The sequence below is a fragment of the Dermacentor silvarum genome, chromosome 1, assembly GCF_013339745.2.
Source record: "Dermacentor silvarum isolate Dsil-2018 chromosome 1, BIME_Dsil_1.4, whole genome shotgun sequence".
Classification (NCBI taxonomy): Eukaryota; Metazoa; Arthropoda; class Arachnida; order Ixodida; family Ixodidae; genus Dermacentor; species Dermacentor silvarum.
The window spans coordinates 74,021,510-74,047,063 of NC_051154.1; the positions used below are offsets into that span (position 1 = coordinate 74,021,510).

Consider the following 25,554-nt stretch of genomic DNA (forward strand, 5'->3'; position numbering starts at 1 on the left):
CCTTGCCCTTGATGTTTACTGAATCTAAGAACACTTCTACTACACCCACCAATATGCCCGACTGATTTTTGCTACTGTAATAGCCCAAAGGCCAATAATAATAATAATAATAATAATAATAATAGCTCATACAAAACTGCAGCAGTTAAAAAAAGAAGCCTGAGTCTTGTGCTCACCTTACTAAACATGGACAATGGTCACTGAAGGACCCTTATGCATTGAAGTTGAATGTGCAACAGGCATTGTATGAAATTGCACTGCCCTCCAGTATAGCAAACACATTGCGCACGCACGAAGTGATATCTGACAGTCATGGGTCTCACTTGGCATTTGGTACTTAATATTTGGGACACACTGCTCACCAAGTGGTGGTTCTTCAGTAGGCACTACACATACTTTTGTAAAGATATATGTGATTGCGGTGTGATCCCCTTGCAGAATCACTGTGCTTTTATTTTATGAAATGTCACTGCCACTGACTGCCGGCATTCCAAAGTAGTTAAGAGGCCATATATCACTAAAAGGAGTACACAGCCAGTGAAGATTGCATGAGCCTGATTTCCATAAATACTGCTAACTTTGTGATGGTACCATAAACTATTGTTCTGTCTTCCAGTTCTAATTCAAATCCCAATAAACAAAACTATTAGCTCTATCTTAACAACAGCTGCTAGTCAAAAAACTAAAATTCATTCTAGGCTTATAATTCATGCCCCTTTCTCCAATTTTCATATTGAAGTGCAAATTTACTACAATGCAAAGAAAATAAGGAATATTTTCAGTAAAGTCAGTAACATTCACATCAAGTTTTTCTGTATGAAGCACAAGAGTGCTGACATGAACTGATGCTCACATACAAGCATAACTGTTCAAAACTGGCATTCAAGCAGTGCTGCCAGATGGTAGGAAGTAGCAGAACTTTTAAGTTCATAGACTGGCGCAATCCAGCCTAGTTCAGTCACCCAAGTTTGCACCGCACAAACATTCAATTATGGCATATCCCAAATTGCAATGATGGTGGCCTATACTAACTAGAAATGCTTTATTTCTAACTCCAGGTGTGGCTAATAGTGCAATGTGCGTGAATACAAGCAGACATATTTCACATTGTGCAGTAGTCCATATGGTAATGCCTTGCTGGCCTCATGTGATTCATGAACCACGTGTTGCCACCACTTGATTTAGCTCATTCACACACACACGGCAAATGTAACAAAACAATTTATTCAGCTCAAATATCCAGCTTGGCTATACCATAAATTTCTTATGCCTTTTAACATACTATACAAAGCCAAGAATATCATCGAAAGCACATGCAAATACTTGAACCAAGCAAATGTGTGCAGTTGTAGCACAGCACTAAATCTTCTTTTAGGGCTAAACCTAGGAAAACAAAACCAAACATAAATAAATGCAAAAGCTGTAAATGCAGAAAACAGCACAGCACTTGACTGTCAAGTACAGTACCATTCCTTGCTTCTGCATGACTTGGCATGGACTCCTCACTGGGAACATGAAGAGGCTGTCACATAATATTGTTTATATTGTTTATGCTCTGCATGGACTAGCTTTCAAAAAACGTCAACGAGTGCAGACATAGCTAGTAGTAGGCAATACTCGTCTTTGAGTGACCCTAAGTGACCACACAGAATTCCAACTGATCAGCTTAGAAGTGTTCAAAGTTTTATAAATATTCTAGCAGCAAGATACAGAGATGTATGACATTGAAAAAACGGCGTAAAGTAATTTTACTTTTGATTACAAAATATTCCTAGTAAAAAATACACGGAAAATTTTAAAACTGCATTATTAAGCTGCCAGCGCGGCACAACTGAATCTGCAATACATAGATGGCTGGTGCAGCAAAGCAGTCATTATGAGTATAAATGTAAAACACTATGTTGTATAATATTTCCAACTTTAAACTTTAGAAGCCCCAAAATTTCCTTGTTAGTAAAGGGCTATTCCACAATCTTATTGCTTCAGTCTCCGTATCTATCACAATAAGAACTTATGACCTACAATTACTGATCACATTTGAAGGAGCTACAGGTGCCCTAAAGTGTGACTCCTTCAGCATGTCAAATAAACATGCTATGTAGATACAGCAGGTAGCCAGTGACTTCTTAGCTAAACATTAACATAACCACTACACATGTTGCCTAGATGTCATACTGTGACCAGGTAATTGAATACTTCTGACATTCACTAGCAGCAACTCTTCACCACATCTAAAAGCGCTTTCTGACATACTGTCATGAGCAGGGGCACTATAACGCAAAGCTATTCTAAACTTTTCTATTCCAATTCCGCAATCAGCCCTCCACGATGGGTGAAAACATTTTCGAGCCACCCTCAACTTCGCCTATCATGTGACGTCACGAAAACAGCGATAACTCCCCATCTGATATGACGTGTACACACTGATTATGCATGATTAAACCGAACAAAGGAAAAATAATTACAGTAAAAGCTCGATGATATGAATCTCACGGGGTCACGAAAAATATTCGTATTAGCCGAAATTCGTATAATCGAAACACAATTAAAACTACTGTCGAATCTCAATAATTCGAACTCGAAGGGGCCCGAAAATTTGTTCGAATTAAAAGGACGTATTTTTGAAGTATTCGTGCACCATAGCACGATGCACGAACGGTGCGAGTCGTGAAATATCGTGGCGCGCAAGCGCATAGCAAGCGCGGGCCACGAAACTGCCCACGCCGGCTAAAGGTCGCTTCCCGATAACGACAGAAAACGAAGCTTCAGGGAGCGAGCGGGCGGCGCCGGCACGCGGGTGCGCGCGGAGACCGTCGAAGGTGAGGGAGGAGGGCGGCTGGGAAGCGGATTTGGCCGCGTCAACTCCGCCGCTTCGGTGGCTCCCCTCGCCCTCCCTCTCAACTCCCTCGTAGCACTCTCACCTTCGACTCCGTGCGCACATCTCCGTGCGCGCCCGCCGCCGTGCTGGCGCCAGCTTATTTTAGTCGCTCCCTGAAGTTTCGTTTTCTGCCGTTATCGGGAAGCGAGCGTTTGTGGGCGTGGCAGTTTCGTTGGCCCGACTGTGCCTCCGCCGCTGCTTCCCTCTGCGCTGCTGCCGCAGCGTGCAAGGTCAACATGTGACTAGAAAATAGAGGAGAAGGGTTCACTGCCATCACTCTAGTCGGCACGTACACGCTTGTTCCGGCGCGATGCAGAAACGGCGACCTTGCAATTTGAGAGAGGGGGAAATTTCCGCCGCGGGTTCTTTTTTTTCCCGTTCCTTCGCGCGCGGCATTGAGGGGTCTCTCCTGAGCTTTTGCTCTACGGCGGTGTCGGAGCAATGCCGGTCGGAGGCGCCGCCGCGTTATTTGGCGCGCTGCTAATAGCATTGTCGGTGCGCGGTATGTTCGAAATAAGCGTGTTCGAATTAACGAGATTCGACTGTAGCTAAATTAAAGAGTCAGAGGTGAACTCACTCAGGCACATGTACGTAAAAAGCATTTATTTCTTGAAGCGCCACCGCTTCAAACTCTTCGAGCCCAGTCGCGGAGTACGTGCTGTCCGGCGCCACGCCTCCGCACCAAAAGAGGAGAGAAAGCGCGTGACTGCGCGCTGTTCTCTTTCGCGGCCGTCGGTGGGGCGGCGTTTATTCGTATCAACCGACGCAGGCTGAAAATCGATTCGTAACAACCGTTCTCTAGCACGTTGCAAAGTAATGGGGCTCGGCCGGGACCACAGAAAAATTTGTATCATCCGGAAATTCGTATTAGCCGTGATCGTATCATCGAGCTTTTACTGTATTCCTGATTTGATGCCTTAATGCCCTCGGCCCTCTGCTATTGGTCAAAAGTTTTTGGGCTGCGCCATTTCACCTGTCTGTCACGCGATGTGACAAAACCACGAAAACTCACCTCGTCAAAGTGATGTCTACGCATTAGAAATGCATTAATATGCCGAACAAAACTGCATTTTTTTTTCTGAATCGCCAGAGACTGCCCTGTTCCAAAAGGAATAGAAGATGGTTGCCCTACGATCGTTCAGGCACTTGCTACTCGCACCTGCCGATGAGCACGGATTTATTTGCGTATCATAAACCTTTTTGCGTGGCAATAAAACATTATCGAGCCTTTTCGGCATGTATACGACATCGTTCTGCCAATTCTTTCTTGCTGAGGATCCGTTTTAGCGGCACTCTTAAACTCTCGTTGCACGCCGCCACGATTTTTTATCAGTCACCGCAAGTTAGGTAAGGGGAAGCGGGTCAATCAGAGACGCCGGCACCACCCTCTTCATCCGCTTATCTATTTTCACTTCGCTGACTCGGCTGATCTGCGGTTACGTAAATTTGACGCCGGGGGATTGGAATAAAACCAGATTGGAATAGTTTTACGTTATAGGGCCCCAGAACTGAGAAATCCGACACGAAGAAAAAGATGTGAACTGCATAGGGAAGGCAAGCAGCGGGTGAAATGAGAACACCAGTAAGATGGCGGCGATACATGTAGGTTAATGTTTAAGTCGGTGTGACGTCTGTAAAAATATTAAAAAACACGCCTGCCGTTGACCAATCTTAGTGTGGTGTTATGAGCAAGAAAAGTGGGCATTGGGGAGTGAAAGTCAAGTGCAAGAAGCAGGAAGAGCGAGTTTAGGAAAGTGCAAATTACAAATCAAGAAAAATAGTAATCAACAAGATTGAGAAACAAATATGCAGTGTAGTGACATAGCTGATGTACATCATTCTGAGTGCAGCTGAAGATGCAAGTGGAGAGAAAAAAATTGAAGGCAGACAATCATACTGTACTCATTTTGCTTATAATTAATGCTTTGAGAGAATTCTCACATTTGGCTTAAGACTTACAAAGGCACACAGCAGGTTTGTTGGGAATACATGCTAAAGCGCTCCATAAACTGTCGTAGATTATACACAATGGCTATGCACCAGTCACAAATATGATTCAGTGTTTCTGAGTAAAACTACAAGACACTAAAAATATGCAGAATTTATTTTTAGATGTTTGTGTTTAAATGAAAAGAAGTCGGTAATTAAAATCAATATGAACACAGATAAAATGCCTGCACTCATTAATGTTACCTTACCAATGTTGTCGCTACATATTAAAAGGGACACTAAAGAGAAAAATGATTTCAGCTGTGCTAGTAGATAACCATTCCAATATACCAGAAAAGCCACTCTTACTACGAGAAAACACTTGGTGAGCCAGAAAAGATGCAAAAACGAAAGACTGGTGGCATCTTCAAATTCTCACACCCTCTAGCCGTGACGTCATGGATTTCGACGCCGTCTGCTCGAGCCCAGTTAAATTCTGGCATTAAAAATGGGCTACATTGTATTCTAAAAAAATCAGACTAAATTTAATAATTGCTTTTACTGAACCACAATGGCCAGAATCTTAAAAATACACTGTAATCGGTGATGTCGCATTCAGGTACTGGCCTAGGAGTCCCGGCACGAAATTCAAGAAATTGAACATCGCCCTTCATTTTCTCTAATAATAATCAACCTATTACCGTGAAATCAATGAAAGTAGAGTTCTTCAAGAATACTTCATCAATTGAAACTCATTCAGTGCTTCACTTTAGTGTCCCTTTAGGTACACTCAAACCTCGGTATAACAAAGCCGCACCTGACACAAAAATACCTTCATTACTATATCCAATTTTCACTTAAAAGCACATTAAAATATCGGTGTAAAAGAAATTGTGGTTAAGTTTATGCGAAAGCAAAACATGTCCTGTTGATTTCAATCAACTCGTCAGAAGCTTGCCGTGCCAATACATGGCACGTAACAACAGTAAATTAAACACGCACTTTGCACTGCCGTTAATATACAACCGTGCGATAAGTGCTACTGCACCGGATTGGCACGTTGGCTTGGTGGCTGTGGGCCACCCAAGTAAAGCAGTTAGCCAAAACACACACATACAATAAAAATGTTACATTTAAAGTTGCTCTTGCCGAGTATCTGACATTTTTGCTACCAGAATACTTACTTTGAGCTACAAGGGAACAAATATTCGCTTCGTGTAACCAATACACCAATACAACACCAGCACGGTAAATAAACTTTTGGATTTACTTGATTATATCCATGTTTGTTATATTGAGGTTCGACTGTACATCTTAAGATTTATGATTAATAGAACACCTGTATCATCTCTGCATCTTCAGGGGCATTAGAGGAAAAAATGGACATTACTTGCATAACAATTTGCAGTGTTCAGACAGATAATTAACAGAGTTTTGCTAGTTCACTCTTAAATTCTACATTTAAGGGCAGCAGTTGCAATTGCAGAAATGAAGACAGGTAGTATATATGCATCCACTCATCAGAAATCATGATACTAGTCACAGTTTTGAGATACCCATCCCTAAAATGTGTTAGCAGTAAATGCATTGGCATTCCAATTAGTTTTATCTTGCAGACTACAAGGGAGGCTTTGGGGAAATAATCATCTGGAATGCCAGTGCATCTCATAGCCTATTTTGGAGACCGATATTTTAAAACCGGAGCTAGTTTCAGGGTTTCTGCTCATGCTTTCATTACAGGCCAGCTTCAATTTCACGATTGCAACGTGGGTCTAAAAGAGAACAAGTTAAAAGTTGATTAGTGGAAGTAGCTTGAACGCTGCAATCTGTAGTGCAAATGTGCAGTAAAACCTCGTTAATTGGAATTTCACGGGATCGAAAAAAAATGTCTGAATTAATTGAATGTCGAATTATCGAGGGTATCAAGGAAACAATAAACAAATGTCAATGTTAATACGTCAACACGCTTTTATTTACTGAATGAATCAGCAAATTCTGTTTCTATTTTCCACAAACGCAATGCGGAAGCTGCAATTCTCGTCATCTCGTGACTGATTAGCGCTCGCAGCGGCGAAGGTCTCGCAGATTCCTTCACAGCGTGGCCACAGCGCACGTCTTCATCCGAGACACGCTTTTCACTACCGCGCGCACATCCCGATTATTTTTTCGCCCATGTCGCCGCCCATCGCGATGTCGACGGTGCTCTTCATCCCCGACAGTTTTGCACTGAGTAAAAACGAAACTACTGTTTGCCGCAATAGCGGCCGCTGTCAACGCGATCATGCACGGCGACCTTGCGGTTCTGAAGGCGCGCTTCCGACGCACACACTGAGTCAAAACGAAACTACTTTTTGCCACAACTGCTGCGGACGAAACCGCGGTGCTATCAACGCGATCGTGGATTGCGACTATGCAGCTCTGAAGGCATGCGGCCGACGCGCGTACCGAGTCAAAATGAAACTACTTTTTGCCGCAACTGCTGCGGACGAAACCGAAACCGCTATCGATGCGATCATGGATCATGAAGTCATGCAGTCATGAAGGCACGCGGCCAACGCGGTGCTATGCGCGCTGGCAAACGGAAGAATAAAAGCTTTAAAGGCTCAAATAGGCACGAAGCATTCTGGCATTGCTGTCAATCCCGTACGACTTCCACTGATGGCTATGGCGATGCGAACTCCGTCGCTTCGTTTCGGTGGACGCTAACGCCGTTATGGCTCATTTGCATTGCAGATTTGCGGTGCTCCGCGCTCGCCACCCAGTAAAAAAACAAAAAAAAAATTGACTCGAATTAGCTTTTCCAATAAGAATCAACTGGTACCAATAGGAACCAATTGGAAAATCCTTACTTCCAACCGGTTACGATTGGGTCAGAGGAGAAACCAATTGGAGTTGCCAATTGAAATGAACTGGACCTAATTGGAACCGTTTGGAAAATCCCTAGTTCCAACTGGTTACGATTGAGTCAAAATGAAACCAATTGAGTCCGATTGGACTTGCCAATTGTAATCAACTGGGCCCATTGGGAAATCCTTACCTCCAAATGGTTACGATTGAGTCAGGATGCAACCAAATGAGTCCAATTGGACTTGCCAGTTTGAACCAGCTAAGCCCACCTTACATTACCAACTGAGTCTAATTGGACTACCAATATGAATATACTAGCTAGAACGCAACCAACTGGGAAATGATACTTTCAGTTTATGAACCCACTCAAGGAAACTGGAATGAGTTATAGCTTATATATGCATGCAGTACTATGGCTATAGCAAACCTGTTTCTGACAGCTGGAATCCTATTTAGGTTTGCTTTGTGGGGTATATATGTGTATTGGTATTGCCCATTGGTGCAATTGGTCATTCCAACCAATTGGTTTCAAACCAATTGGCACGCAATGGGTACAATTGGTCACTCTAACAAAAACCAATTGGTCACGTTCCAGTTGGTTCAACTGGTCCAGTTATGTACTAATTTACGATTGGAAATTTTCCAATTGGTACCAATTGGAAATTTCCCAATTGGAGTCAATTGCTTGTTTGACAGGGCAAGCTCTGAAAGTTGTCCGAATTAGCCGACGTGCGGCCAAATATGGACGATTTAATGAGAGTTTCACTGCATTTAATAATGCATACGCCTGCCAGGACCAAAGAACGTGTCTGAATTAACCGATTTTCCAAATTAACAAGGGTCAAATTAACGAGGTTTTACTGTAGTGTCTACTTCTTCATTCAAAGAATCTGAAGTAAAATGAAATGAACAGTATACAATCATTTCATATGTCTGATGTAGTGCTACCCTAACAACACTTTCTGTGCATTGTCTATAAGCAAAATGGTTCTCAACCGATATAAAAATGCAACCAACAGCCACAAGAGATGCGAGTCAAAATCACTGGGAAAAAAGGTAAACTGTTATGGAAACAAACAGTGAAGGTATTCAGAACACTTTGCATGAACGAATAATTCACTGGAAAACACTGATTTCACGTGAATAGTAACTGGAAAAAAACAAAAACAAAAACAAGATGCAAATTAGTCTGGATAAAACCAAACATTTTTAAATGAAGATGCACAAATTAGTTCTACATATAGAAAAGCTTTGCTAGTGTTCAAAAAGAATCTGTTTACTTGTGCCCAATTTAATCCAAATACCTTGGAACCGAACAAAATACCATTTATGTGTGTCAACTTAGATTTAAATGTTGGTTACTCGTCAACACCACATCATTAATTTTTGTTTTCTAGTTTACTTGGCTGAAATGCAATATCTATTCCCTGGATAATATAAAGATTATCCAAAGCAACAAAGCAGCTGCTATTTAGTAACAAAATGCCCACTACAAGGTAACATGACCACATTTTCATAATGTGGTCAAGCACACATTATGAGATCGAAATGCTAGACTAGAAAAATGCTATGTGTGGCCTTGCGTACTTATTTCATACTTATTTGTTACTAATTGAAGGCCTGATAATTTTGTTCCCTATAAACTATATGCATAATGAAAATGTTGCCCTTGCTGAGAGCTTTCACTCGCATTAGCTTTGAAAGCAAAACACCAAGCCAAAGAAATGTACCTGAACAAAACAATATTCCGCCAGGACTTGACAGCCTAGATAACAGTCTCGGAGCTTGAGAAGAGATGCTTGGCATCAGTGGCCTTACCAGCAATGACAACAGTGTCAGATGATGTTCCCTCGCATGACGGCTGGCCAGCTTTCTGCTCTTGCTCAGCCAACTGCCGCAAGAAGGTGCGGCTTGACAGCTCTGGAAGCTTGAAAGGTGTACTTTGTGAGGGTACCACACCATCTTCCGGGCTCCTCTGCTCATCAGGCTGCGCTGAAGGGACAGAGCTGCGGCGCACTTTCGGATCTCCCTCAGGGGACCTCCCCGATGATGATGAGAGGGGAGTAAGTGCTGTGGCTGGACTTGACGTTTCTGTCGCCCCATCCGCACTATTCTTGAGCATTGTGAGGGATGCCGTTGATGTGGATTTTGCCCCATCCAACCTGTGCTCCTCGAGGTCAATGTCAGACCGCTCGTCCACAGAGAACTGGCGTTCAATGTTGAACCTCCTAGTGCCACGAGAAAGTTTAAAAGGTTGAATGAACTCCCTTTCTCTACGCGACGAGCTTTCTGCATCCCTCGATGTCATCGTTGCAAGAAACATGGGCCTCGTAACCTCAATAAGCGGGGCATTCTCATCCTCTGCTGCATCATTGGGGAGTGATAAGGTCTCCAGCCGGTGACGCTCCTGCTGCAAGTCGGAACCGCCCAGACCTTTCCAGTGGTCAATCAGACTGCTCTCAGCTGCATCTCGTGACAGGCTGCCCCGGCGAGACATGCCTTCTTGTGCCACGACCGAATCAAGATGCTTGTTGCGTGGCTTCTGGCTGGCTGCATCCAACTTTCCCATGAAGGAGGCAGTGTCAAATGACCCTGGCGGTGGAGCACTGGGGCTGGAAGCAATTGAAGGTGGTGCTGACACACCATAGCTCTCAAGTGGCAGGTCAGTGCTACAGTAGACTGTGGGGCTTGGTCCTTGCACACCCCATTCATAGTCCGGCACAGAGGCTGACAGTGGTGAGTAGCTGAAACGGCAGGAACTTCCTTTACAACACAGTTTGCTGATGCTCTTAATAAGTTGCAACAGCAAGGGGCTTAGATGCAATTCAGTATGAACACACTGAAGTCTAGTAGCTGAAGCTCAGCTGTATCAGTAAGAGGGGTCTCCAGTGCCTCCCAAACTCTGCAGCTCAGCAACCAATTAGGTATATAAAATACTGCAATGCAATAACTCCTCTCCTTTTTTTCATTAATTGTGTAAGCTTTTCAATTTTCGTGTAGAGCAGCAATATAGAAAAAAAAATTTGCACAAATTTTATTTGACAGCCAATACAGGTGGCCAAAGCAGATCAGCTGGGTTGAAAATCAGGAAGTACAACAGAAATATTAAGGTTGTCACAACTAACAAATCCCAATGAATGGAATAAAAAGTTGAGAATACCAGCGAACTGGGTGAGTTGGTATTGGTTCATCTTAGAAAAGGCGTGTGAAACAAACTAGCGTGTTATAGCATACTTCTCAAAATACGGGCGAGGCTCGAACCATTCCAGATCTAGTTTTTCAAAGTAGGGAACACCGAAATTTTAGGCTGTGCACTCAACATTCATTTAAATGATGCAAAGCTCTCGAAGCTCCTGTTTACGTGTCCCTTTATTAAACTTCATAAGCCACTTTATAACTCCCAGCTCAAACTGCATGACTCATTTGATGTCACAACTCAGTTTTGAATATGCTGCATTAACCCATTAGCCAGCAATAAGAAATAACCAGAAAATATAACAAAAAAAAAAAAAGGAGCTTCTCATATGCAAATATTCTTCATATAGTTCCAAAAACTATATTCAAGAAAATTTTTACTATGAAGCATTTATTTTTAGCCAGAAGTATTAATTATATAAGAGCCTAGAACAACAGAAAGCTGAGCTAGTTGGTAAGGATTCATAATGCAAAAAAGGTAAGGCGTGCAGACACAGACCCAAGAGAAGTGTACAACACAAACGCCGACTATCAACTGCAGAAAGCACTGAGACGAAAAAAGAAAGAAGGCAAAACTCATCTGAGCATGCTCTGGAATATAGCACCACGTGTCAATCGGGTACACGTGCCGGCCTACATGAGAGATGATAACTGTTGAGGCATTTGATCTCTTCCTTATGTAAGGTAATCGAAGGCTGACTCACACACGCACTTCCACCATTATTGGTATACCAAGCCTCGACCATTAGACGCATATCTTCATTCCTATGCTTGTACAGTATCGCGCATTCGTCTAACTCGGACCTGCAGTTACAATCTTTGCAGCCTTGGCAATGATAGGAAAGATTGGAAGGCGATCCACCAGTTAACGACCTTTTATGGTCCATTAGCCTCTGATTGATACACCGCCCTGTTTGCCCTATGTAGAAATGGCCACAGCTAAAGGGAACTTTATACCACACCCAACAGTCACTAAAATTGTTGCTCTTGATGTGCTTCACTGGACAAATATCTTCTCTTTTTTGGCCTTTCACCTGTTCCTTTTTCCTCTGCACAGCAGCGCATATCTTACCTAGCTTATTGGGAGCAGTAAAACAACATTAACACCATATCTACTTGCAACCTTCTTAAGCCTGTGCGATAACTGAATGAATGTAAGGAATAGCCACGACTCTTTTCTTGCTATTACTGCTTTCTGTAATCACGTCCATCCCCTGCAAAATCGACTTCTTTAGGCGTTCAGCTACAGTGGCCATGAGCGCCATTAAAACTGGCACTCATAAACGAGCGCCAGTTTTAATGCACAGGTCTGGTGCCTATTAGAAGCAGGTTATCCTAGCGAGGCAGTGGCCACTGTAGCTGAACACCTAAAGAAGTCGATTTCGCGGGGGACGGACGTGATTACAGAAAGCAGTAATAGCAAGAAAAGAGTCATGGCTATTCCTTACATTCATTCAGTATCACACAGGCTCAAGAAGGTTGCAAGTAGATATGGTGTTAATGTTGTTTTTACTGCTCCCAATGAGCTAGGTAAGATATGCGCTGCCATGCAGAGGAAAAAGGAACAGGTGAAAGGCAAAAAAAGAACAGATATTTGTCCAGTAAAGCAGATCAAGAACAACAATTTTACTGACTGTCGTATGGGTGTGGTATATAAAGCTCCCTTTAGCTGTGGCCATTCCTACGTAGGGCAAACAGGGCAGTTTATCAATCAGAGGCTAATGGAACATAAAAGGTCGTTAACCGGTGGATCGCCTTCCAATCTTTCCTTACATTGCCAAGACTGCCAAGATTGTAACTGCACGGCAGAGTTAGATGAATACGCGATATTGTACAGGCATAGAAATGAAGATACGCGTCTAATGGTCGAGGCTTGGAATATCAATAATGGTGGAAGTGCGTGCGTGAGTCAGCCTTCGATTTCCTTAAATAAAGAAGAGATCAATTGCCTCAACAGTCATGTCTCACGTAGACCGTCACGTGTAGCCGATTGACACGTGGTGCTACCATTCCAGAGCATGCACAGGTGAGTTTTGTGTCTTCTTTCTTTTTTCGCCTCAGTGCTCCATTCAGTTGATAGTCGGCGTTTGTGTTGTCCACTTCTCTCCTCTTGCGTCCGTGTCTGCACGCCTTACCTTTTTTGTATTATACATAAGAGCCTTAGTCACGAGGTTGTGCGAATATTATTGTTCTTTCACAATTCAACAGAATGAACTACAGTTGATTCGTGCTTACTATAGTGCCTCACCGTGCAGGACTTTCCAGGTTTTCTAACAATGTGGACAAACTTAAACATTGCCCAGCAGATACTTGAAAGTCACGAGGGGTCAACAGCAACAGAAAAAAAAATCTATTTATATAAATGGAAGCTATGAACCTTTTCACATTTTTTTGTGCTACTTAAAGAAGCCTAAAGTCATGAATGCTATAAAAAAAAGAAAGAAAGAAAAACTCTTCTTTTAGGCTGAAAAAGGCCTGAACCAGTTAGACTCACCCACAACACAACACTGTACACACACTCACACTCACACACACACACACACACACACACACACACACACACACACACACACACACACACACACACACAAAGGATTAACGAGCTGGACTTGTCCACATGGAAAGTGCTATGTGTTACACCATGTACAGTATTCTGATGATTCAGGAAGTTTGCAGAAATGTCTGCTAATAATGTTCCTTTTTCCTCTGCACTGAAGTTAAATAAATGCTTAGTCACACATAAAGGAGAAGTATTTCTGATTGTTAAGCTATGGTTATTAAAATTTTTTGACAAGGACTATAACATAAAAAGCATTATACATTTCAATTAGCAATTGCTTAGTGATTGCCCACTGATGTCTATAAAAAAGATATACAGAGGGTACACAACACAGAGCACATTTATTTTACAGACATCAAGATGCAGGGGGCATAGTAAAATGTAAAATTTTCAGTGTAACAATTTCATGACAAGACTTAAGAATTAAAAAAAATTAAATTATGGGGTTTTACGTGCCAAAACCATGATCTGATTATGAGGCACGCCGTAGTGGAGGGCTCCAGATTAATTTGGACCACCCGGGGTCCTTTAACGTGCACCTAAATCTATGTACACGGGTGTTTTTGCATTTCGTCCCCATCGAAATGCGGCCGCCATGGCCGGGATTCGATCCCGTGACCTCGTGCTCAGTAGCCCAACACCATAGCCACTGAGCAACCACGGCGGGTACTAGACTGAAGAATTGAGCCATTCCTGGAAATTTTGTTGTTCTTCTTCTTTCTGGGGTTTTACATGCCAAAACCAGTTCTGGTTATGAGGCACGTCGTAGTGGAGGGCTCCGGATTAATTTTGACCTCCTGGGGTTCTTTAACGTGCGCCACAACGCAAGCACACTGGTGTTTTTGCATTTCACCTCCATCGAAATGCGACCGCCACGGCCGGGATTCGATCCCGCGATCTCGTGCTCAGCAGCGCAACGCCTTAGCTGACTGAGCCACCGCGGCGGGTACCTGGCAATTTTGTGACTGCAGTCTTCAAATGCATATATTTTCAAGGCACACAATTAAAGCTTTCTACATTCACTGACTAGTGCTGATCAATATTCACATCAGTACTGTAAAATTCCTGTGCACACCTCGTGCAGCCGATCTCCATTACAGAAACTTCGGAGCTGTATTACAATTTAATGCATGATGTCAGCTATACACAGACATTTTTCAATTTGAAAATTAATCTTTTGTAAGAAAAGTCACACTTGCTATGAAAATCAGAGGCCTAATTGATTCAAAGTGATAAGAGACAAGGATGAAGCGAGAACGCCAGTACTGCTTCTCTCTCATTTTTCTTTCATTTTATTTTAGATGACAGCATGTCACACAAGAACCACTTTCGTTCACATATACATATACATATATTATTTCCATATATATTATAGAAGACAATTATACTCACTTGTACTTTGGGGACCCATGAGGCATTTTGAGGTAGACAACATCGACCTCATTATCCCCCGTTGTACGCACTGTTGTCCCACTTGCTTCTTCTCCCTCACCAGGATCAGACAAGATTGGGCTCAACACCTGCCAAAAAAAAAAAAAAAGCTAGCATTTTTTTCTTGTAATGACAAAGATTAAACATTACAGTAAGTTTCTGCCCGCCCACTTCAACTCTGTTTCTTCTACAGCATGCCAGCAACTCTGAAACTGACACAGATGGACTGAAACAGTAGACCACTTCGCTATCAAATGCAGTTCTGTGTAGATCAACTGATGATTAGTATTTGTAAGGATAGGTGTTGTAAAGATGTAGCTATGCAGAAGCCTATTTCACTGCACATGTCACTGACAAAAGACCAGACTGCTGGAAGAGGCCACAATATCTAAGAGTACAGTACATAATAAGAGCGAGAACATCAGACAAAAAAATATACAGCAATCAATACAAGATCCACCTGCGAATGGTGAAATCCAGCATGTGGGGCTACACTTTCATCAAGCGTATCCTCCATGGCTTCTTCACTAAGGGTCTCCAAGGCACCAACAATCAAGCTCTCCTCCATTGTCACCTGCATGCATGCGAGTCACAGTGAAACATGCTACTGTGAGTGGATACCCTCTGCCATAATCTATTCTATAATTGTAATGCATGTCAGTGTCATTGAAGGACATCAACAAGTGCAAGTATTTCCAGCAACTACACAAGTTTTATACTAGCACAAAACTTAAAATAGAGCCTTCACATTTTTACACTTTGCTGCACAAATAGAAAAAGACATGGAATGGTGAAGTGTGTTTGCTATTGAGAACAGCAATTGGTCTATATTTGCTGAAATACAATGGGACCACAAGTATGTGATGGGAGACTTTTGATCACCAAGAAAAAAAAAAGAGATTACGATTATAACTGCAACTAAAGGTGATGTGCGATTCACTACAGCGATGCGCACCTTGCACAGTACAACCTATGCATGTGTGTTAGGGTTCACGCAGGTGCACGTAGCAGAAACGAATCACCTAAGCTATGATGTGCTACAGTGGGGCCACTGTGTTTGCATAGACAAAACTGTGTAGGCATGCATCATGATCATGGACTGCGTTGTTGGACTGATTTGTGCTAATGTCACCTGCTTTTATCCCTTCTTTCATAGGACATTGTGATGTTGGCTTCCTCGCCAAGCTTAGTCACCCAGATTGGCTTCTCAAACTTTGTAAGTGTGACATTGCAAAAAAAAAAAAAAGACAAAGAAATAAATTGTGTATTATATTCAGAAAATGGATCCAAATAAGACTCAAAGGATGCTGCCTCACTGATATTTTTGCACACATGCACGTATGCATGGATACAAACGTGTATACCATGTGTTGTATGTATTCGTGTAAACCTGGCAACAATTTTATTCCTGATGAGTCATGCATTGCTGCAGAGTCTTCTAAATGGTTTTCTATCCACAGGCAAAATGGGTATAAAAAAGAAGAAAGAAACAAAAGAAGAAGAAGAAGAAGCTAAAAAAATGTAGAGCACCAAAGACTTGCCTGTTTTTCAAGTGATGAGTTTGGTCGTCTTGCAGTTGACTGAGAGTGTGAAGAGGCCACCTTTTCTGACTTCTCTGAACCATCACTTGTTTTATCTTTTGCTTTGGAATCTGTATGATCACCTAGGGGCAAAATTTATAGTGAGTGGCAAGAAATGGAGCTTGCATTCTGCAATGTCTGTGTGCAGAGCAGACTTTATAAATGCCCTTTTTGTCACAAGTACACAGACAACAATATTGTGATCACCACTGATTTTTGGCCATGCATTAGGGCTTCCATTGCATCTCTAGTGTTTGAATGTTTTAGAAAATGAAGGCAAAAAGTCCTTACACTAGGAACCTTTAGAGCATGAGGAGTGTCACAAGATCCACACTTTTTAAAAAGCCTGTGAATACACACCTTGGCCCATATAATTTTGATAAAAGCTACAACAATGTGTGCAAGGAAATGTGTCAGCTAGCATGTGTTGAGCATCTTAGCTAAGGCATGAAGAACTCTAAATATATAAAACTAACTGTTATGTCAACAGTCTTCCCAAAAAAATTATGGTAAATTTGTATTCTGCTTCACTGCCTATCACAATAATTACCCAGCTCAATATACAGTGACTTAGAAGAGCCCCTCCTTTGATTAGGAAGTTGTACATCTTTATATATGTAAACTTCAGCCATAATTTTTGCAGTTAATTTATTTTTTTAATGTTAAACAAAACATTTTCTTGAACACACTTTTTTTCTTTCTTTAGTATGGCAGCACCACTTTTGTAGTACATCAAGGGGCTCTTTAATAATCCTGTGGACTTTTCTCTCAGGCATGAAAGGGAACAGCGCAAAGGGCATTATACTGAAGTATCAGCAGTCTTACAGCTTGAAAGATGGTTTACAGCTCAATAATTCAGGCAGAGGCCTCCAAATCAATGATTGAAAAGGTTATTCATTAATATTACCCCTCCAATTAGATAAATAGAATCACTCGTGTTTTTGAATGCAGCTGCGACATGAGAGCAACATTTAAATAACTATAAAAAAATATACATGCTTTGTAAAATTGATTATTTTTAGACAAGAAAATACCTAACACTGCGCACCTGTTACTTTCCTGTCAGAAGCAGCAGCATGCATGTCTCAGTATGTCGTAATGCTTTTAAAGGGAAAGTAACGAGCGCAGAGTGTTAAATAAGAGAAGTACACAAGAGTGACAAAGATTATCGTTGTGGGAAAAGACAGGCCCCAAAGGATGTAAAATTTGTTTTGAGTGCCGTGCAGAGTACTTTGGATTTATTTCCCGATTGTACATATTGGCACACCAAACATAAGGTAAACAGAGCTCTTGCATAGGCCTTTGTAATAAACAAACTGAAATGGAGAGGTGACGAAGTATTAGTGCTAACCCACCATGCCTATAAAGGAAGCTCACCTGGAGCTGTTGCAGATACCGAGTGTGTACGGTCTCGGGCAAAGGGCATGGGAGGCAAGTCTTCTGCTGAAGTAGTAGGCTGCATACGTTGAAACTCTTGTTCACGTAAAGACAAGATAGCCATCTTGAAGATTTCCCAGTCACCAAAGGTCATAGAAAGCACTTCCCGCAGTTCAGAGATATTGCATGTCAACAGAACTTGTCCATGAATGTTGTGTCGCGTCAGTGTGCTCTGATAGTCAGGAACCCGTGACTTGTCAATACCCTCAAGGCCTTCAAGAAAGTTTGACACGCCCTCTACAGTCAGGGAGCTTAGCTTGCCAGTAAATGGTTCCTAGAAGGAAAAGAAAATAGAATGCTTATACCCACAATGCAGCCTCAGTGAAAGATGAACTTTCACAGGAAAACTGCAGATTTGGCTTCACCATAACTAACGCATACAAGAAACATCACCACTGAACCATACCAACGATAAGAAAAATTGCCTCCAGTTTATATCCTATACCCCAAAAATTAGATGCATCAGGATTGCTACCTTCAAATTATAAATAACACAATGCAAATGAACAAACAAATGTTTCTGCTCGCAGAAAGCATAAATGACCCAACCAGTGAATATGATTCCAATGCAGAAAGAACAGCCTTGTCAAAGAACCTTACAAAATAGTATTAGAAACGGCATGATGCAGCTATGAGAGGAAGATATCTTGTGAACTATGTTCAGACTGTGACACTGCTGCAATAATTTAATGCACACAAAGAAAGAAAAGCTAGGCAAGCTACATAGTCGTATGTACAGATAATGTAAGTGGATCATGCAATAAAAAAGCCATATAGACTTCATGATGATAACGACATTAATGGCATAACAAATATTGAAACCAAGAACTTTCTCACAAACTTGTGTTTCTGGTCAAGATGTGATAAACCACCAGGAAAAACATACCGGCACAACTTCATGCCAGGGATTACATCCGTTAGTGAAGTGTTTTTCATGTTACTTATATGGCACGAATCAGCCGTAAAAGGAATGCAGCCCTACAGCTTAAAAAGAAAACCTTACGGTATTTTCAATATTCTACCCTTTAGACACAATTATGCCAAATCAATGTACATGTTGGTATCTATATGAAGCGAAGCGGTTAAATACACATTACACAACAAAATGTGATGCATCCAATTGTGTTTATTTTGATCCTATGCAACATGTAACCTCATGCAATGGCTATGTTTATGCCCCAGCACAGGTCACAACTTCTATATCATGCAATGTTTATGCTTATGCACTACACTGCTCATGAGCTATGCCGAAACGCAAACACCAAATCAAGTGGATGCAGACTGCAAGACGTCGAAGAGGCAATGTCACGAGGACTAAGGCGATGTGTGATGCTTGTCGAGGGAAGAATGGTGATGACAGGTGTGTGCAAAGCGAAGTACAACACCCATCTAAATACATTCGACGATTCTGTACCCACTGTGTCACAGTGACAAATACCCATTCTGGAGAACTGGCCAAGAATGCGCACATACCAGTGGCACGTAACCAGTGGCCCAAGAATCTTATAGCCCAAATACAAGAAAAAAAAAAAAAAAATCAATGAGGCCGTTGAACATCATGCACTATTTATAAAGAAGTTTGTGTGCTTTTGAGACACCCGTCAGGCGACATTGTATATTTGCAGATGTTATGTCATGGTTTGTTGTCTTGCAAGACAAAACACAGGGCTCTGTCGGGTCAAAATATTATGGTATGTAAGATGGTGTATCTGGTGGCACATACCCAGCTGCTTAAACCTTTCAAGCTTCCTGTTCATTTGAAACTTACCTCATCCACATTTCCTACATTTTCAGAATCATAAAAGAGCATACAGCTGCAAAATAGATTAACAATTTCCAACCCTTTAGTGCATTTTGTCATGTTTAGAGAATGTGGACTCCATGCAAAAACTCATACAGGAACATCAGATATGATGAGAACATCAAATATTTCATGTCTAGCAGGCTTGAAAAGCACCTATCCAGTTACTTGAAAATTGTGCCTGGTGCAACGAATTGTGAAAAACAATGAAAGAAGTGAACTCGCTGCATACAACGACATACTCACACTGCGTAAAAATACCAAACCATCTACATTCCCACTCTTTCTACTAAAGCATTTTGCCCATGTTATTCAAACTTGCAGCACAAATGCAATCAGAAGTGTTTTAATATATATGTGACACATATTAAATGTCATTACAGTTTAACCCACTTATAACGATACCAGTTTTAAGAATGTATCGATTATAACAATGAGAAGCTGTTGCACCATCAACTTTGTATGTTTTCTATGATGAAATAGCCCGCTTACTACAATGACCCTATGCCACATTATTGATTATAACGATGAACATTTAGAAAAGCTATGAATTGGGCTAGTTGGTGTGCATTCATTTTTCTTGCACCAAGTACTGCAGTGTGCAACAGGGACGAAATGAACACTGGATAGTGTCCGCTTGTACGCTTCATATCCAGTGTTCGTTTCGTCCCTGTTGCGTCCTACAGTACTTAGTGAAAGAAAAATGAATGAGTTTAACGAAGTCTGGCTGCTGGGTGTCCGTGCAGAAAGGTAATGGACTGCGAAATCCGTGAAAAGAAAAAAGAAAAATAGAAATTCGAGCCAATGCACCCTCGCCCACTGCCCTAACGACCGCCGTGCACTTATAGAATAGAACCTGTTTTCTAGCCTTCTCTGCATCGCCAGCCTTGCGCGGCTAACTCCAGTCACCCTTTCACACCTCTGAACATGAATGGGCTCTGCTTATAGCTCTATGCCTCGCCACCCTCCAAATGACGAATAGAGCATGCCAACTTCGCTGACAGTGCTGCTCCCGATTGCTTGCTGGCCCCTCATTCTGCACAGTTCTACCAACGGATTAAGTTGCGCGTTCTTGTCTTTGTTGGTGGCGTCGAAATCGTTCCTGGCCATGTGATTTCTACGCCTCATTTGACTTGCCGCCAAAAGAGGCGATGGCTGATCCATCAGCCTACTGATCATCGGCAATGTACGACGTTGCCAGTGAAAAGAAAGCACACTGCTATAGATTTGAAAAACCAAGTGCAGTATCGTGAAGAACTACAAAGACGGTAAAAAAGTTTGTGACTTGGTGAAGAAGTACGGACTATCGCAACCAACAGTGTCGACAATCATCCGCTCCACAGAGAAGTTCGACAAAGAAGCTGCTCAGTAGACAATGGGCGCTAACGCGTTCGACAAGGTGCCTATAAGGAGGTGGAAGAGGCCCTCTACGAGTGGTTTCCCAGTGCCCGTGCCATGAACTTGCCCATCACTGGGCCAATTCTGACCACAAAGGCAAAGAAGTTTGCCCTACTCATCAACAATGTGGACTTCCAGCCAGGTGGCGGCTGGGTACAGTGCTTCAAAGAGAGGCACAGCACTGCTTATAAAAGCATCACCAGCGAGGGAGCTTCGCTTGACATGGAGGAAAAGCATTAGTGGCTGTAGGAAACACTGCCCCGCATCCTCGACAACTATGTTGACACCGACATATATATAGGCGACGAAACAGGACTGTTCATCCAGATGTCGCCATAAAAGACGCATGCACTCAAAGGAGACACATGCAAAAACAGCAAGCTGCACTTCACTTTGTTTTTGAGCACCAACATTGACGGGAGTGACAAATGCCCCCCCATTTGTCATCGGGAAATCAAAAAAAAAAAAAAAAAAAAGTTACCGTAGCTTGCACTAGTGGCGCAAGGCTACAGAAACAGCGGAGCTGATCAGCACCTAGCTGGTCCTGGCCTTATAGATTATGCTTTTCCGGAATTTATTGATTATTGATCAATTACCTGTTGATTGGCTATCGATTGGCTATCGCAAGGTATTGGCCACATATTTGGGGTAGGCTAAGCACTACCAAGTCATCCCCAGCATTTTCCAGAATTTCTTGATTATTGATCGATTATCGATTAGCTATTGATAGGCCATGTATTTGGGCTAGGCTAAGCACTAATAAGTCATTCCCGGTATTTTCCGGGATTTCTTGATTATTGATCGACTATCGATTACCTGTTGATTGGCTATCGCAAGGTATTCGCCACCTATTTGGGCTAGGCTAAGCACTACCAAGTCATCCCCAGCATTTTCCGGAATTTATTGATTATTGATCAATTATCGATTAGCTCTTGATTGGCTATCGCAAGGTATTGGCCACGTATTTAGGCTAGGCTAAGCACTACCAAGTCATCCCCAGCATTTTTTGGAATTTCTTGATTATTGATCGATAATCGATTACCTATTGATTGGCTATCGCAAGGTATTGGCCACATATTTGGGCTAGACTAAGCACTAACAAGTCATCCCCAGCATTTTCCAGAATTTATTGATTATTGATCTATTAGATATGGCAGGGTATTGGCCACGTATTCGGGCTAGGCCACGAAGCAAGAAACCTTTAGGAGTGGAAACTCCGCCAGTTGCGGCGACCAGAAAATGTCACAAGCCCACGGACCCACTATCATGCTGGCGGCACCTGGCGGCCGAGAAAGAAATTATTGCCGTCTTGATTGCCAGGGCAACCGCTCACGTGTGTTACTCACGTTCACGGCCGCGCACGTTGCTCCCGTTCAGCCGTGCGCCTCCACAAGTTCCAGTGAGGGCACTTGCGCGTCCCACCTGCGTCCCCCATCTTAGGCTAGCAAATTCCGAACAAGGGTACACTGCATGTATCAGCGCTGTAAGTATTACGGCCCTCGAGCAGACACTGACAAGAACAGTATCTGTTTCACTTAAAAGCCTACAAAAACAACGTTAAGGCGTGCACGCTGAAGCAAACGCCCGTGTCGTCTGCTTTGAGCGGGAGAGACGGGCACCGCCGAGGAGAACGCACCCGAGCAGCACCACCGGCTGCTGCTCTTTTCTTTTTTTTTTTTCGCTGCTGCTTGCATGATGTGCTGCAAGGCGCCGCGCCACTGCATGCGCCCGCGCTGACGGGAGTTTCTACTCCTAAATAATCTTCCTCCGTGGGCTAGGCTAAGCACTACTAAGTCATCCCCAGCATTTCCCAGAATTTCTCGATTATTGATCGATTATCGATTGCCTATTGATTGGCTATGGCAAGGTATTGGCCACATATTTGGGCTAGGCTAAGCACTACCAAGTCATCCCCAGCATTTTCCAGAATTTATTGATTACTGATCGATTATCGATTGGCTATTGATTGGCTATCGCAAGGTGAAGCGAGGCACAGCTGTGTGCAGTGACGTCATCGCTAGGCGAGTTTTTTGCGAACGCTAGGCGGGAAACGATAAGCTTTTTTTGCTCCGCTGTTAAAATCCCCGCTGCTTCCGTGGTACTGTACCAGGATACGCTGCTGTCACAAACGCAAGGCATGGATGACGCGAGAACTTTTTCGGGAGTGGGTCTTGGAGTTCGAACAACGTATTGAGCGATCTAAGAGGAAGGTAGCACTCATCCTAGATAATTGCAGTGCCCACCACTTCATGCTTAAGCTCTCAAGTGTGGAAGTTTTTTTCTAGCCGCTGAACACTACGGCAGGCTTGCTGGTGTAATCACTAATTTTAAGGTCGTGTATCGTCACCGCGTCCTGAACAAGTTAGTCTCGTTGATGGACAAGGCCATGCGGACAAGCAGGGAGCAACCAGCCTTGAAAATAAATTTAGTGATGGCCGTGCAGTTTATCTTTGATGCGTGGTCCAAAGTAAACGCTTCTATGATGCGGAACTGCTTTCGAAAAGCGTGCTTCCTCCGAGGCAGCAGTGACTTATACGAAGCCTGCGAAGCTCTCACCAACGAAGTGATGCCTGAACTTTGGTTCGCAGTCGACGAGTATGCTTCAGGACTCGAAGAGTTTCTACATGCAGACGACGCATTACATTACAAACATTAGAACTTCTAACCGATAAGGCGATCGTTCTGAATGTGCTTGCATCGGAAAGTGACAGTGACGGTAACAGCGGCAGTGACGATGCGGTAGGGCAGTCTGTCTCAACACTGTCCTTGCAGGAGGCCCTGCAGATGGTTCAGTCCCTCCGGGGCTTCGTCCTCGCAAGGGAGCTTCCGCTGCACTATGTGGAGCACCTGGATGCCTTGGGAGAAGGATGTCAGCAAGCTTTGCGTAAAGCAAGCAAGGCTGATGGACATGGGGTTTTCTCGTGCAAGCCAGTGAAAAGTATGTGGCAAGATGCTTGTGGTGATCTCACCGCAGCGTTTCTTCTGGATTTCTCAAGCTGAGAGGCTGCCGCGGCAACCTTCTGGCATTTTTTAAAAGGCCTTTTTAGGGGCCACCAATGCGATGCCTCGGCGGAGCTTGCATGTCACTTGCCACCCGTGACCCCTCTTTGCAGTTATAGAGTCAACGGCCAATTTTCGGACTACCTAGGGGCTGTGAAAACGTCTGAAAAATCAGGCAGTGTGAAAAAAAGAACGAATGCATGACTTTTACTGCCCCCAAGGGCTCAAATTACCACAGGCACATCCGAAATAGCTATGAAGGCCTGCCAGTACACTTACTACGCGTATCATAGCTCGTACTGTGCTAGGAGGCGGCGAGTGCACGCGTGTATAATTAAGGAATACATACCGTGTCCCGTGACAATTTCCCCGTCCCACTCTTGATATGCTTCCCCGCAATAATTCACGTAAGCTTCACTGTGTAACACTGCTGTATTGAGGCGAAGCTGACTTTTGGGAACCAGCATTATGCAACGCGCCGTGCTTTCCAAGTTTCCAAGACATTGACGAGGATTACAAAGGCGGAGTTAGCGCCATTACTAACAGAGGCGAACTGTTCCAATGAAAAACATGCCACTGAACAAGCTTCGGAGCGAACGTCGATGTAGCATTGCCGTGGTGGTGGCTACGACTGCTAGCGGATCCACGTGCGAGAGCGCCGGTTCGAGGAGGTGAGATAAAATGGCAGTGGTGGTGGCTTCGATTAATGCCATTTCAGGCCTGCGGTCATGGCAAAACGTCCAGAAAATGGGACAGCGAAGGTTTCTTGCGTCCGAAATTTGAGATGTTTTTATACATTGACTCTATAGGATACATGGTGGTGTGTCATGCAGGAATTATCAGGCATGTCCAAAAAATCGGGAGTCTGGAAAATCAGTCGGCGACTGCAGCAGTGCCATGCTTGAACGCCGACAGCCATGGCTTGTTACATGTGATCGGAGCATGCAGGAAGCCAAGTTAAACAGTTGAACGAGTCAGCACAATGAGCAGCTGGTGGGAGGAAGGTGGTGGGAAGGGGCACTAACTTCCTTCACCATTATAGTTTTCTCACAGCAGCTCTGTCATTCCCCCATTTGGCTTTTTTGTCATGCAACCCTGTTATAACGCTTATTGGTTATAGCAATGGAATTTTTGTGGCACTTGAATATTGTTAAAAGTGGGTTCAACTGTACTTTCATCAGTGCCTTTGCTGTTGATGCACAACCTTGGCATACACAATTGTCTACACAGCGCCTCAAAGGGTTAAGAATGGGGTAGACCAAATGTAATAAACTTAAGAAAATCAAAGCAGCTGCTGAAGAGCATGTGCTCCTCTATTAAGAAATCTGCGTGCTTTAGAGATTCCTATGAGTCGACATTGAGCGTACAGGTTTCATGTCGCAACTAAATGTCTTATTACACAGAATGCAGGTGCGCTCAGTGGCACTATTTTGTGGGTCAATTCCATTATCAGGCAGGCGAGACGCCACCAACCCAACGAATGATGCAAAACCTTGGG

At 43.1% G+C, this 25,554-nt stretch overlaps 1 protein-coding gene across 3 annotated transcripts in view; it reads right to left on the bottom strand.

Annotated features, from left to right (window-relative positions):
- Positions 1–1,203: 1,203 nt before the first annotated feature.
- The window catches only part of LOC119466173 (kinase D-interacting substrate of 220 kDa B-like), an 82,735-nt gene continuing 58,384 nt past the window's right edge, over positions 1,204–25,554 (bottom strand). For all 3 annotated transcript variants that reach the window (XM_049669773.1, XM_049669765.1, XM_037726672.2), the window contains exons 23-27: positions 17,798–18,131; positions 16,382–16,503; positions 15,301–15,414; positions 14,802–14,929; positions 1,204–10,398 (exon numbers count right to left, since the gene is read on the bottom strand). In XM_049669773.1, the coding sequence (XP_049525730.1) occupies positions 9,420–10,398; positions 14,802–14,929; positions 15,301–15,414; positions 16,382–16,503; positions 17,798–18,131 (1,677 nt within the window). In that variant the 3' untranslated portion in view covers positions 1,204–9,419. The remainder of the gene's footprint in view (positions 10,399–14,801; positions 14,930–15,300; positions 15,415–16,381; positions 16,504–17,797; positions 18,132–25,554) is intronic.